The sequence below is a fragment of the Ranitomeya variabilis genome, chromosome 4 (genome assembly GCF_051348905.1).
Source record: "Ranitomeya variabilis isolate aRanVar5 chromosome 4, aRanVar5.hap1, whole genome shotgun sequence".
Taxonomy (NCBI): domain Eukaryota; kingdom Metazoa; phylum Chordata; class Amphibia; order Anura; family Dendrobatidae; genus Ranitomeya; species Ranitomeya variabilis.
The window spans coordinates 400,589,764-400,604,980 of NC_135235.1; the positions used below are offsets into that span (position 1 = coordinate 400,589,764).

Genomic DNA, 15,217 nt, shown 5'->3' on the forward strand with positions numbered 1-15,217 from the left:
ACAAGATGTCATAGACCTAATGGAAAACATGTGAATTAGCTGGGTAGAAAGGGAAAATTAGCAATTGTAAGTACACCATCCTGTATAATATGATGATTGCAATATATTAAGATAAAAAAAAATGATGGGAGTGCTTCTTTAAGCAATACATGAATCTAAGAGGTAAACTCTCCTTGTGGAGAATGACATTCCTGACAAGCTGGTGTGAGGAGTCTTATTGGCCATGCAATGGTCCTCTGGGAAATTAAATATACAAAAAGACTTGAACTCTAGTGCCACCTACTGAATGTAACAATTCTAAAAGTCAACATCGACCTTTTAATGAGTCTTGCCAGATGACTTAGCATAAAAGCCAAACCAGAAACTTAATTTGCAGACGTGTTTCAGGGTGTTTGCCTCTCATGAGTGCAAAGCAAGAGGATTGATTTGGCTGGATGAGAGGCTTCTGACAAGAATCTAGGGTGTAACAAGTGTCCTTGTAACATTCCCGTAATGGATGGCACTAGAGCGCAATATGTCAAAACGTCATTTTGGAAGCAAAAAAGAGAGTGATGGAAAATAGGTCGCAAATAGCAAAAAAAAAAACAAACAAACCCAAATATACATATTAAAAGCACTTAAATAACAAGGAAGAGAGAACGTCATCTTCGTACTACCATTATTGGAACTAATGAAGTAGTGAATGTCGCCCAACTATCGTGGACGATGGTATGTGGCTTGGCATGATGACCTCTTGGCACCTTGAGGTGAAAGGGATGAAATCACTAAGCGGCATCAGTGATTCACCTACCATGTTTGTACAAATTGCCTTCTGGCAAAAAAAATACCTGTATATTCGGGACTGTTTTAATCCTAATTTTTTATTAGTGATTACCTATAAGAAAATACCTAAATTACATAGATACATCTGCATGAACGGCAGGAGGGTAATAAAGTGACAGAACACAAATAAAGAGCGCTCTTAGAAAAGAAATATAAAGGGGTCATTTTAGGAATAAAGCTATCCATCAGCAGGTCTTTAATAAGTCTGTAGTGTATATAGATATTAAGTGATTAAGTGATTTACTGGTTGTGTAATTTAGAAATGGCCTTCCGGGTCATCAGACCTATACAGAAATACAAGTTACATTTAAACAGTCTTGAATATAGGGATTTTTAATTGATTGTTGATCACCAGTCACCTTGATGCCATGCTGGTAGCTAAGCATATTTATAAGATAAAAGACGGGTTCCTCCTGCCCTACAATAATTTATAGGTTAGACTAAATAATTTAATAATATAAAGTCTTCACAATTGTTTATTACCTTCTTAAAGGGAATCCGTCACCAGGCTTTTGCTATTTAATCTGAGAGCAGCATAAAATGGATCAAAACAGCCTGACTACAGGGATGTGTCACTTACCAGGCTGTGTGTTGCAGTTACAAAATAATCAGCGTTTTATCAGAAGGAGATTATCACTGCCTGACTGGGTCTCGCATACAAAACAGTCAGGCTATTCTGTGTAACCCCGCCCTCACCACTGATTATCAGCCTGCCTACAATGTACAGTGGGCACAGTAAGCTGCCAATCAGGAGTGTGGGCAGGGTTATCACAGCTCAACATTCTGAGCCCTGCTGCATTTAGAAAAGAGAAAACAGGGATTCTATCAAAAGTACACCAAGCAGTTCAGTATGTGACACATTGCTGGAATCAGGCTCTCTACCCCTACATCATGCTGCCCTTAGATTACATAGCAAAACCTGATAACAGATTCCATTTAACAACAAGAAGTCAATCTTGTGATCTGATAATAACCTTCTGTCCTGAATTTTTGCTAGAGTTGAAAATATTATCCGCAAGACCCAGCAACCATTGCATTATACAACAGCTTCTACAATTTGCAGTCTTTTATATGGTTAGCAAACAATCTGCAAGTGGAGAAACTAGTGAAAACTATACAATTAATATATTTAGGAGCTGCTAGGTCTCTGTACTGTATGTACCTCTTAACTAGCCCGATGTTTTCAGCAATAGTAAGGAAAGTCCTATTTCCTGATGTGCCACATACACATATTTTAGAATACCGTAAATAAGTAGTAAAGCTGCATGGGATGGTCACCAGCCAGTATCTGTATATATTCAGATGTCACCTTCTATTAACAGTGGGGGAAACTGTTAGAAGAAGGGACCAGATTCAGAAACGTTCAGTTATTGTTCTAGTCATGCTAAAAAAAGTTGTGTTTTTAGGGGATGCTAAGAACTGTGGACAATGGGAATAAAACGGATTAAAAGCTGGAGAAAGGTCTTGGAAACAGAATGTTAGAATAATGCAGGATATTAGCCTTAGATCATCAACAGAGTGAAGCGCGTGTATAGGGTGCTCCACCAGAAACATGAGGGAAGATATGTAGTGTTGTGCAGCACCATAACGGGCTTTAGAGGCGGAAGTGATATGTTTATATTGTAATTTATTGTGTATGGGCAACTAGTGCAAAGACTGGCACAGCGTGGAGGCATTGGTGCAGTGTTTGGACAGGAATAAGAACCTGGCTTATGCAGATAGGAAAGATTGGAAAAGAGAGAGTTGCGATGAGCAATTAGTAGTTAATTACAGAAATGAAACAGCACATCACTAACAAATATTTGCCATTTTGAGGATAAGAAAAGTGTGGATCCAGTGATGGTTTTGATTTGTAGATGACATGAGCAAGTGAGCAACTGGATATAAGGAGCTAAGGAAAAATCTGAGTGAAACACAACCAAAGACAGCGGGTGTGCAGCGACAGCTATGGTAGTACTAGACACTAAAAAGGAAAAAAACAAATCAGATTTAAGTAAATCTGTAGAGAGGAAAAGATCCTGTTTCAGGTAAGGACAAATGTTATAGGCAGCCAGATAAGGAGTGATATCATGAGTGAAAAGAGAAGAGTTACTGATAGAGCGGACTAAGAGGTAGGGATAAAACTAAGAGTAGTATCCTTAAAGCCAACAGGGCGGAGCATACAAAAGAGACATTGGTGGTCTACAGTGTAAAATGCAGCAGAGCGATCCACAAAAGTCGGCAAAGAATAGTTTTCATGAGATTCAGCCACTAAAAGATTAGAGGTTATTATAGTTATGACAGGATAACACTCCCACACTACCTCCTCACCCCACCCTCTCTCTGTTGGAGTCCCCCAAGGCTCTGTTCTAGGACCCTTTCTCTTCTCAATCTATACCCTTGACCTAGGACAACTCAAAATCTCATGGCTTCCACTACCACCTTTATGCTAATGACACTCAGATCTGCCTCTCTGGCCCAGACGTCACCTCTCTGCTGTCCAGAATCCCAGAGTGTTTATCAGCCATATCCTCCTTCTCCTCTCGCTTCCTCAAACTCAATGTAGACAAATCTGAACTCATCATCTTTCCTCCATCTCATAGATCTTCCTTACCTGACCTATCACCATTAATGACATATCGCTTTCCCCCGTACCGGAAGTCCGCTGCCTCGGAATAACCCTTGATTCTGCCGTCCTTCAAACTGCACATACAAGCTCTTTCCACCTCCTGTCGCCTCCATCTCAAAAACATCTCCAGAACCCGTCCTTTCCTCAACCGTCACTCTACCAAAATGCTTGTGCATGCCCTCATCATCTCCTGCCTTGACTACTGCAACTGTCTCCGTCTCCACCATCCTGTGGGATGTAAGCTGGCAAGGGCAGGGTCCTCTTCCCTCTGTATCAGTCTGTTATTGTTAGTCAGTTTACTGTAATTTTTGTGTAACCCCTTCTCATGTACAGCACCATGGAACCAATGGTGCTATATTAATAAATAATAATAACACTTGTACACATAAGAATATGTCAATATTTGTCGAAGTGCAGCGACCCATGAAAACGCAATTTTGGCATTCTTGAATTTTTTCCATTTACGGTGTTTACTGATTGGGTTAATTGTTTTTATATTTTGATAGATTGGACTTTTCTGAACGTGACAATACCAAATACCATATTTTCCGGACTAGGAGATGCACTTTTTTCCTCCAAAAATTTGGAGGAAAAATGTGGGGGGTGCATCTTATAGTTCGGATGCACCTGCTGTGGCTGTGGATGGTGGGGGACCAGCAGCGGCGGATGAGCTGGTCACAGGACCTGTGGCCCCTGTCATAGAGAAAAGAATATTTACTGCACTCAACGCCCACAATCCCTCTCACCTCTATGCACTGAAGCCGGCGCCAAGAGGTGGGAGGAGCTATGGGCGTAGGGAACAGTGAATATTCATTTCTCTTTAATAGCAGGCCCAGTGTTAGCCACAGCCACCAGCTCCTGGTGAGAATGAATGTTTACTGTTCCCACGCCCATGGGAGTGGAGAGCAGTGAAAATTCATTCTTTTTAATAGCAGGAACGGTTTATGGTTTTTTTTTTAATGTTTTTCTGATTGGGGCCATGTATACCAGGATGGGGTTGAGGGAACTATGCTTACCAGGATGGGAATGAGGGGACCATGTATAGCAGGATGGGGCTGAGGGGACCATGCATACCAGTATGGTGATGAGGGAGCCATGTATACCAACAGTGCATGCTAGTCCGACTCCACCCCCTCCTGTGATAGGTACCTCACTGTGTATAGACATTGTACAGTATATACAGAGCCTAGTAGGGGCGGGGGTAGTTTTCTCAGCTCTGTTGCATTCTAAATCTAAGAACTCTGTGTCAGAACAACTGCACTCAGTAATCTAAGTGATACATCATTGGATTCAGGGTCTCTTTTCCTACATCATGCTGCTCTCAGATTCAGATGAGATAGCAAAGAACGGCTGATAGATTCCCTTTGAAAGGGGTTTCCTCAGATCCTTTAAATAATTCTGTTACTTGCACATTATTGTCAAACCTTAAGAATCAGCTAAAATATTAAAGTTTTTCTAATGGAATAATGGTAAATGCAAAACAAAATGATTTCCTGATCTATCTGTGCTAATACCTATAGGGATGTCCTCCTTCTCATCCACCAGGTGCGTCTCTTCTCTCTCTGTAGCTTCCACTTTTATGTTATTCTTATTTGCGCTCTAAATATAAGAAAATGAGCAGTTATAGGTCTTAGATAACAGGAAATTAATTATCTGGTCTTATTCAACCATGTACTCGGAATCATTAACTACTGTTCATATAAAAAATGGATCCAGTAAGATTTTTTGAAACAATGAGAAAAACCCACCTTATATTTATTACTTCATTTATCAACACAGTTATGATTATAACAAAGTAAGTAATAATATATTATTCTGACATGCCATAACTTACTGTTCTATGGAAATCAAAATCATCGCCCCCCACAACCCCACCCCATTACTACACTGAAGTGGTTCCTTCACACCCACTGGACTGGGAACTGCAGCAAAGTTGTGAATGGGGCTGTGCTGCAATTTCCCTCACGGTGGGTGGTAGCTCCATGTACACGAAAGGCCAAAAAGTAACATGCCCTAACAGTGTAATGATGGAAAGTCCTATAAGATGGTTTGTGCCAAAGGAATATGCACTCCTCAACACTGACATCGCAACCTCAAGAAGGATATGGGAAATTGCAGGATGGACAGGCATGTTGAGGAGTGTATATGTTAGAGTTACCTTTGCTTTATAAGAAATGGATCTTTTGAGAACAGACCCCTATAGTAAGAACGGTCTTGTAACAGCAGCACACTACAGGAGCCAGCGCCCCAAATGGCAAGGCACAGTTGTGTACATGCAATCCAGTAATCATATGTGATTGGGCCATTCAGCTCCATCTACCTGATGATCCTCATGGGCATTAGAGATTTGCTCTGGACATTTCTGGGAATGGAGAGGACTGGGACCCCTTTCTGGTGTGTCTACAATACTGGATCCACCTGTGGATGTCAGATAGTGGGTGAATGTAGGACTCAAAACGGCTTTCACTTAAATTATGTTCAGAAAAGCTTCCTCTTACCTGGTAGGGAGGTGGGACAGTGCTTCTCCATCATCACATCACTGTACAGGTCCTTGTGTCCTTCTATATACTCCCACTCCTCAATAGAGAAACAGACAGTGACACCCTCACACCTTATAGGAACCTGACACACAATGATACAGTCATCACCCCAAAAAAGCCTTGCATTGCTGTATAATGTCCCAGCAGCGCTCACCTCTTCAGTCAGCAGCTCAGTGATCTTGTTGGTGAGGTCCAGGATCTTCTGCTCCTTGCTTCTTCCATATATCAGTGAGTGAAGAGGAGGCTCTCTATTGGGGTTCTTGGTCTTGCTCCATCCTCCTGACATATGGAAACTGCCTTTGAGGGTCACACATTCGCCAGACGACTTCTTCACTATTGTGTAATCCTGTATAAGGATAGAGACCCTAGTAAAAATCAGTATATAAAGTTGGGACCACATCTTCCGGGAAAGGACAGGGATGGAGTATCCCAGTGTCGGAGTGGTGAGCTGCCATTTATAGTCACACCCTGCAACTGTGTGGTGGGCACCTGCTATAACTAATCAGCACCCAAAGTGAAGAGGTGCAGCAGCAGGGCCAGCACATTGAGAACTGCGTCACAGCAGGAGCACCTACTGCCTATACACTCATCAGCACACTGGGAACACACAACCTGAGACACCGTAATAGAAAAGCATTCTTGTACAGAATGTATGCTGCAACTTGCAAGGTAGGTTTCTGCACATTCTCCGTAGGCTGATCCACATTCCCAGACTCTTCTTTCCTTGTCCCTATTGGTCAATCCTTCCTTTACCTATCTGCTTCTTGACTTCATTCTGACCATTCTCCCCTAGTGCCAATGACACAATGAACAAGTAATTTTGTGCCACCTCCCAACTGCAGCCACTAGAGGGAGCTTCCTAAACATAAATTCATACAGTTAGTATTGGCTTCTATGATTGGCCGTTTTTACAGGAATCTGTCAGAAGGTTATTGCTATGTAATCTGAGAGGAGCATGATGAAGGAGCATGACTAGGCTCCAGTCACTAGGCATTAAGAACACTGCTCTCTCCTGGTTCTCTTCCTATCTTTCTGAACGCTCCTTCAGTGTTCTGTTCTTTGGCTCCACTTCATCTCCTCTTCCTCTCACTGTCGGGGTACCTCAGGGCTCAGTCCTTGGCCCCCTTCTCTTCTCCCTCTACACGGCCCCAATTGGACAGACCATCAGCAGATTTGGCTTTCAGTACCATCTTTATGCTGATGACACACAACTATACACGTAATTCCCTGACCTTACCCCTGCTGTACTACAGAATGCCACTGACTGTCTGTCTGCAGTCTCCAACATCAGGTCCGCTCTCTATCTGAAACTCAACCTCTCCAAAACTGAACTTCTTCTGCTCCCGCCTTCTACTAACCTCCCTAAATCTGACATTTCCCTCTCCGTGGGTGGCACCATAATAACACCCCGGCAGCAGGCACGCTGTCTGGGTGTTATGTTTGACTCCAATCTCTCCTTCACCTCCCACATACAATGTCTTGCCCGCTCGTGCCGCTTACACCTAAAGAACATCTCTAGAATCCGCCCTTTTCTCACCATGGAGACAACAAAAACTCTCACTGTCGCCCTAATCCACTCCCGTCTGGACTACTGTAACTCTCTTTTAATTGGCCTCCCCCTCACGCGACTTTCCCCTCTCCAGTCTATCCTTAATGCAGCAGCCAGGGTCGTCCATCTGGCTAATCGTTACTCGGACGTGTCCGCTCTTCGCCAGTCATTACACTGGCTGCCCATTCATTACAGGATACAATTCAAACTACTTGTTCTCACCCACAAAGCTCTCCACAGTGCGGCACCCCCTTACATCTCCTCCCTCATTTCTGTCTATCGGCCTAGCCGACCTCTGCGCTCTGCAAACGACTTTCGACTAACCTCTGCACTAATCCGTACCTCCCACTCCCGACTCCAAGACTTCTCCCGTGCTGCGCCAATCCTCTGGAATGCTCTACCCCAAGATATTAGGACCATCCACAACTTGCATAGCTTTAGGCGCTCACTCAAAACTCATTTGTTCAGAGCGGCCTATCACGTTCCCTAATCAGTCATTTTATGTTTGTGTGTGTGTAGCCCATTCACTATCTCCATCTACCCCCCACCCCCTGAAGATGGCTGGACCATCATTGTAAATACATCATTGTAAATACACACCTGTACTTTGTATCTCCCCACCTCATTGTAGATTGTAAGCTCTCACGAGCAGGGTCGTCTTATTTTGCTTTATTGCTGTATTGTTAACATTGTTACCTATGACTGTTGTGTTTGAAACTGTTAAACTGTAAAGCGCTGCGGAATATGTTGGCGCTATATAAATAAAGATTATTATTATTATTATGAAGGTGCTGAGACCCTGATTCCAGGCATGTATTACTTACTAGTCTGTGTTACTGTTTCAATAAAATCAGTATTTTATCAGTAGGAGACTATCATTATAGGACTATGGGTTTCTTGCCTACTATATTAGCACCTTACTGAGGAGGTTACCCTGTTATGCAAAAAGCAAGGGTACGTATCTCGTGCCTGGTGATCAACTGCTAGGTGTAACCCCAACCCCACCACTGATTAGCAGCTTTCTTCCAATTACTGAGCAGGGATATACAGGGCTCTGAGCACTGCTTCATCTGCAGCAGAGAAAACTAATTGTATCAAAATGACAAACCAGCAAAAGTGACACATCACTGGAATCAGGGTCTCAGTTGCTGCTGATCATGCTGCTCTCATATTACATGGCAAAAACCTGCTGAGATTCCCTTTAACTCCTAAGCAATGAGCTCCCCCTAATGGTAAATACGAAGTTGTATGCTGCAAAAAAAACAAAAAAAAAAAAAAGAAATGAAATACCTATCGCTAAACAACAGTTGAATTTAAAAAAAAAAAGTGACAAATACTGAATTTATGTTAGACATTCTATATTAGAAAAGTTGTTGAGGGGAGAAGAGCTGTACCAGGGAGTATGAAGGAGATTTAAAATACTTTTTCCTATTTCTGGTTGCCTAAACCTTGGTGCCTTTTATAGTCCGAAAAATGTGGCAATTCCCAGAAGCCTTCACCTCTCCAGACAGCAGGCAGATGATCTTCAGAGCGAGCTTTAATACTTTCTCAGTCACACAATTGGGGTTCTTCTCATCCATATGATGTCTTTGTGGGAGCGATTGAGCCTCCGATGCCGTCTGCAGATACAAATGGGAACAAACTAATGAGGTGCAGTTATAAGTGGGGACACCCGAGGCTTAGACTATGCTACCCTATCAATTCTTCAGCCTGCAGGTGTATAGTAATATAACTACACTGCACGTGGGTAAATATGTCCGGAATCACACATCAGCCACCATCAAGGTATGACTTATCCTGAACTAGCTAAAGTTTCTAAACCCCAGGATGGTCTTAACGACTAACCAAACCCATGGCCTAGGGTTCTACTGATTACTCCCTGAAAACTTTTCAGGAAAACCATTTTCTATTTAAAGAGGAATGCTAATTTTTCTTTTTTTTTCGCTATTCCCAGACTCACTGCGTTCCCATAGTTTACCTCTCGATATTTTGCAGTGTCGGTGGAGGATGTACGGTTGACGCCAGATATTAGTTTTCTGGAATAGTTTGCATTTACAGTTTTGCCACCATCTGATATCACTCCTTGAAGGTTTCCAGCCCTATAACAACCATTGTCAGGTATATCACTGCACTTGTGGTTCTTTGTTGGCTGGACACAGGACAATGTGATGTGTCCAGCTGGGAGACATGACACTTCAGTCTGCGTCTCGGCATCCTGTCTTGGCTGCGTATATGAATGATGTAGAGCGCGGTTATGTTCTCTTTGGTGGGTAATGCGGGGTTTCTGAGGATCCGCCATGATCACATTCTGCATGTCTCTGCTTTAGATGGGGGTCTGTCTCCCACCACCCTGTAAGGGTCTTCTGGGCGCAGACAATACGAATCGCTTTCCTTCCCCGGCCAATTCAAAACCAGTCTGCTGAAACCCTTGCTTTATTCCACTGATGCTCCTTGGTAACAGCAGACATATCCTCGTCCTGCAGCATGTACTGTTAACAGGCAACAGACCTGAAAGAAAATGAAGAAATGCAGAAGCAGGGTGCTCTGAGTGACACACACTGACCTCCTGTGGGTGCTCTGAGTGACACACACTGACCTCCTGTGGGTGCTCTGAGTGACACACACTGACCTCCTGTGGGTGCTCTGAGTGACACACACTGACCTCCTGTGGGTGCTCTGAGTGACACACACTGACCTCCTGTGGGTGCTCTGAGTGACACACACTGACCTCCTGTGGGTGCTCTGAGTGACACACACTGACCTCCTGTAGGTGCTCTGAGTGACACACACTGACCGCCTGTGGGTGCTCTGAGTGACACACGCTGACTGCCTGTGGTTGCTCTGATTGAAACACACTGACTGCCTGTGGATGCTCTGAGTGACACACTGACTGCCTGTGGATGCTCTGAGTGACACACTGACTGCCTGTGGTTGCTCTGAGTGAAACACACTGACTGCCTGTGGATGCTCTGAGTGACACACACTGACTGCCTGTGGTTGCTCTGAGTGACACACACTGACTGCCTGTGGTTGCTCTGAGTGACACACACTGACTGCCTGTGGTTGCTATGAGTGACACACACTGACTGCCTGTGGTTGCTCTGAGTGAAACACACTGACTGCCTGTGGATGCTCTGAGTGACACACACTGACTGCCTGTGGATGCTCTGAGTGACACACACTGACTGCCTGTGGTTGCTCTGAGTGACACACGCTGACTGCCTGTGGTTGCTCTGAGTGACACACGCTGACTGCCTGTGGTTGCTATGAGTGACACACACTGACTGCCTGTGGTTGCTCTGAGTGACACACGCTGACTGCCTGTGGTTGCTCTGAGTGAAACACACTGACTGCCTGTGGGTGCTCTGAGTGACACACGCTGACTGCCTGTGGGTGCTCTGAGTGACACACGCTGACTGCCTGTGGGTGCTCTGAGTGACACACGCTGACTGCCTGTGGGTGCTCTGAGTGACACACGCTGACTGCCTGTGGGTGCTCTGAGTGACACACGCTGACTGCCTGTGGGTGCTCTGAGTGACACACGCTGACTGCCTGTGGGTGCTCTGAGTGACACACGCTGACTGCCTGTGGGTGCTCTGAGTGACACACGCTGACTGCCTGTGGGTGCTCTGAGTGACACACGCTGACTGCCTGTGGTTGCTATGAGTGACACACACTGACTGCCTGTGGTTGCTCTGAGTGACACACGCTGACTGCCTGTGGATGCTCTGAGTGACACACGCTGACTGCCTGTGGATGCTCTGAGTGACACACGCTGACTGCCTGTGGATGCTCTGAGTGACACACACTGACTGCCTGTGGTTGCTCTGAGTGACACACACTGACTGCCTGTGGTTGCTCTGAGTGACACTAGAAAAAACGAAGCAAAGGAGGCATGCATAAAATGGGGATCACCACACTACAAGTAGTACAAATATTACAAAATTTATTGAAATCCAAAGACACTGAACACTGCAAAGAACTTTAAAAACAAATAAAACAACCATATACATGGTAGATACAGAGACCCATAATAGGGTCTAAAACCCTGGTTCAAAGAGCCACCCCCACACACAATACTATAATCCAGTCCTACAAGCAAAGATGGTATAACATACGGTTCATGTAAACAACAAATATCCAATCACATGTGCTTATGCAGAAATTGTAGACAGCAAAAGTAGCCCCCCCATATTACCTAGGGATGTCAGTCTAGCATAGGAGCACAAAGAGGATCGTATCTACCTAGTAAGGTAGAGCAATATATAACCTGTATAGAGTCCAGCTCCGACCCTCGTAAGGAGTCAAGGAATGCTGCAGGACAAACAGGGAGGGTGGAGAACCAGGGCACAAGCGCCCAACGCGTGTCGCCAGAGAAACTGGCTTCTTCAGGGGCAATGGATGCAATGAAAGTGCCCGCATTATAAATACCTGGTGATTATATGAGGCACGGAACAGCTGGTGCCTAGTATACCGCGCGTAAAACATAGCGCTGGAGCTGACCGGGAAACCGGAAATGACGAAAGACGCCGGCAACTGCGCAATGCAGCAGAGTTACAGACATGAGAAAATTCCCTAAGTACAGGCTGTTGGCAAGTGCGCACGCGCATAGTCCATGGGGTTGGAGGGGAGAAGACCGGAAATAAAGAGACGCCGGCTTTACTATGATATAGCAGGGCTTCAGAGCGGGCCGGGCTGGCAAGTGCGCACGCGCCGATCGGCGCATGCGCACTAAATACCAGCACCTGATAAGTCCGCAAAAAGACTCTCGGCCGAGAGATAGAAGGGGGAGCCCTTGAAAAGTATGATGGAGTAAAAGATACAAATGCAAAGGATGATAACAGGGGGATGAGAGAAGTAATTTAGTGGGTAGAGCAAGAAGGGTGCAGGGCGGAGACATGTCTGCCAATCGGAGCACAATGGTAAAGATGTTTAATATAAGGCAAACTGTAGAATATTAACAAATTGGCACAATAACTTACAAAGACATGGGTTGAAGAATATAAATTAGTTGTAGAAAAATATATATAAGAAATATATATAAGTATGTATAACGGGAAAATACATACATGAAAAACCACATGGTGTTATAATATTTTTATTCTCTGGCTACTATAAACAGTTGTAATATTCTGTTTTTCTCCATTAATGATTTTTATGTCCTTAACTTATGCCCCTATGCAGTCGTTGTTATAACACCATGTGGTTTTTCATGTATGTATTTTCCCGTTATACATACTTATATATATTTCTTATATATATTTTTCTACAACTAATTTATATTCTTCAACCCATGTCTTTGTAAGTTATTGTGCCAATTTGTTAATATTCTACAGTTTGCCTTATATTAAACATCTTTACCATTGTGCTCCGATTGGCAGACATGTCTCCGCCCTGCACCCTTCTTGCTCTACCCACTAAATTACTTCTCTCATCCCCCTGTTATCATCCTTTGCATTTGTATCTTTTACTCCATCATACTTTTCAAGGGCTCCCCCTTCTATCTCTCGGCCGAGAGTCTTTTTGCGGACTTATCAGGTGCTGGTATTTAGTGCGCATGCGCCGATCGGCGCGTGCGCACTTGCCAGCCCGGCCCGCTCTGAAGCCCTGCTATATCATAGTAAAGCCGGCGTCTCTTTATTTCCGGTCTTCTCCCCTCCAACCCCATGGACTATGCGCGTGCGCACTTGCCAACAGCCTGTACTTAGGGAATTTTCTCATGTCTGTAACTCTGCTGCATTGCGCAGTTGCCGGCGTCTTTCGTCATTTCCGGTTTCCCGGTCAGCTCCAGCGCTATGTTTTACGCGCGGTATACTAGGCACCAGCTGTTCCGTGCCTCATATAATCACCAGGTATTTATAATGCGGGCACTTTCATTGCATCCATTGCCCCTGAAGAAGCCAGTTTCTCTGGCGACACGCGTTGGGCGCTTGTGCCCTGGTTCTCCACCCTCCCTGTTTGTCCTGCAGCATTCCTTGACTCCTTACGAGGGTCGGAGCTGGACTCTATACAGGTTATATATTGCTCTACCTTACTAGGTAGATACGATCCTCTTTGTGCTCCTATGCTAGACTGACATCCCTAGGTAATATGGGGGGGCTACTTTTGCTGTCTACAATTTCTGCATAAGCACATGTGATTGGATATTTGTTGTTTACATGAACCGTATGTTATACCATCTTTGCTTGTAGGACTGGATTATAGTATTGTGTGTGGGGGTGGCTCTTTGAACCAGGGTTTTAGACCCTATTATGGGTCTCTGTATCTACCATGTATATGGTTGTTTTATTTGTTTTTAAAGTTCTTTGCAGTGTTCAGTGTCTTTGGATTTCAATAAATTTTGTAATATTTGTACTACTTGTAGTGTGGTGATCCCCATTTTATGCATGCCTCCTTTGCTTCGTTTTTTCTAGTGTATATATTTGTGGCATGTGATGGGAGATCCCGTGTAGTGGTGCCCACCAGTCTTTGTTTTCAATGCTCTGAGTGACACACGCTGACTGCCTGTGGGTGCTCTGAGTGACACACGCTGACTGCCTGTGGTTCGGGCAGCATGAATGGAGCGACAGCTTCCCTTTAAAGGTGTTGTCCAAGATGAGCCAGAAGTGGAGCAAAGACAGGTAGTGGTGTACACAAGAGATCTGCATTACTTTCCTGTCTCCCCTCCCCTGCTTCCAGGGGCGAACACAAGACAGAAGGGTGGTCCCTGTGCAAGAACAGTACACAGCCCACTGCACACATCGCTGATGGCTACTTTGTAGGTGAAGGCGGCCCTCTCACCTCTTGGGCCCTTGTGCACCTGCACACGTTCCACCAATGGTGTGTCTGGCCCTGGTTTGTTTACAAGGCTGCAGCCAATCACTGGCCTTATTGGGGGATGGCGAGTAGATGGACAGGACCAGCAGCCCCACAACCAATGAACAGCAGGGGGCGGCAGGGAGGACCCTGTGCCTGTCTGTGCCCACATTTTGCCCGATCCCTTTAATAATGTCTCATTCTTATACCTACCTCCAGCTTTATGCTATTTCTTACACTGCACTGGCTATAAAATAACAGGTGTGGCCATTACCCAACAGTGGCTCCAGATGCCTCCTACCTGGGGCACTAGATGTCATATATGTGTGTATAGCCCGGCACTGTCCGTTATCTCCACACACGGCTCATCCGGAGCCCTCAGCAATAACGGAATCACTACTTACTATCACATCCCGACCCCTGTACAGTCCTGCGCGACGCTCCGCCCTCTACAGCTTCCCAGCCTATCAGCGCTCCCTGGTGACGTCATCACTCCGCCTCCCGGCTAACGACCGCGCAGGCTTATGACGTCATGTTAGGCAGGGCGCGCACGGGCTGTCGGGTAATGTAGTTTTTCTCTGATATAGCTCTTCTCAGCTGACTCGCTAAGGAGAGACAAGGCAACTAACATGCAGTGCAGGCCTCTAACAAGTGCGCCCACCTGAGTGCAGCTCCATAATACAAGTGTGCTCACCCGAGTGCAGCTCCATAATACAAGTGTGGCGTGCCCACCTGAATGCAGCTCCATAACACAAGTGTGCCCACCTGAGTGCAGCTCCATAGTACAAGTGTGCCCACCTGAGTGCAGCTCCATAATACAGGTGTGCCCACCCGAGTGCAGCTCCATAATACAAGTGCGCCCACCTGAGTGCAGCTCCATAATACAAGTGCGCCCACCTGAGT

At 45.1% G+C, this 15,217-nt stretch overlaps 1 protein-coding gene across 3 annotated transcripts in view; it reads right to left on the bottom strand.

The window, feature by feature from the left end:
• The window catches only part of LOC143764899 (uncharacterized), a 52,486-nt gene extending 37,523 nt beyond the window's left edge, over positions 1–14,963 (bottom strand). The window contains exons 1-7 of one of the 3 annotated variants that reach the window (XM_077250989.1): positions 14,719–14,963; positions 9,498–10,027; positions 9,019–9,138; positions 6,125–6,316; positions 5,929–6,007; positions 5,751–5,848; positions 4,945–5,029 (exon numbers count right to left, since the gene is read on the bottom strand). In XM_077250989.1, the coding sequence (XP_077107104.1) occupies positions 4,945–5,029; positions 5,751–5,848; positions 5,929–6,007; positions 6,125–6,316; positions 9,019–9,138; positions 9,498–9,833 (910 nt within the window). In that variant the 5' untranslated portion in view covers positions 9,834–10,027; positions 14,719–14,963. The other 2 variants (XM_077250987.1, XM_077250988.1) reach the window with 2 other exon arrangements.
• Positions 14,964–15,217: the final 254 nt, after the last annotated feature.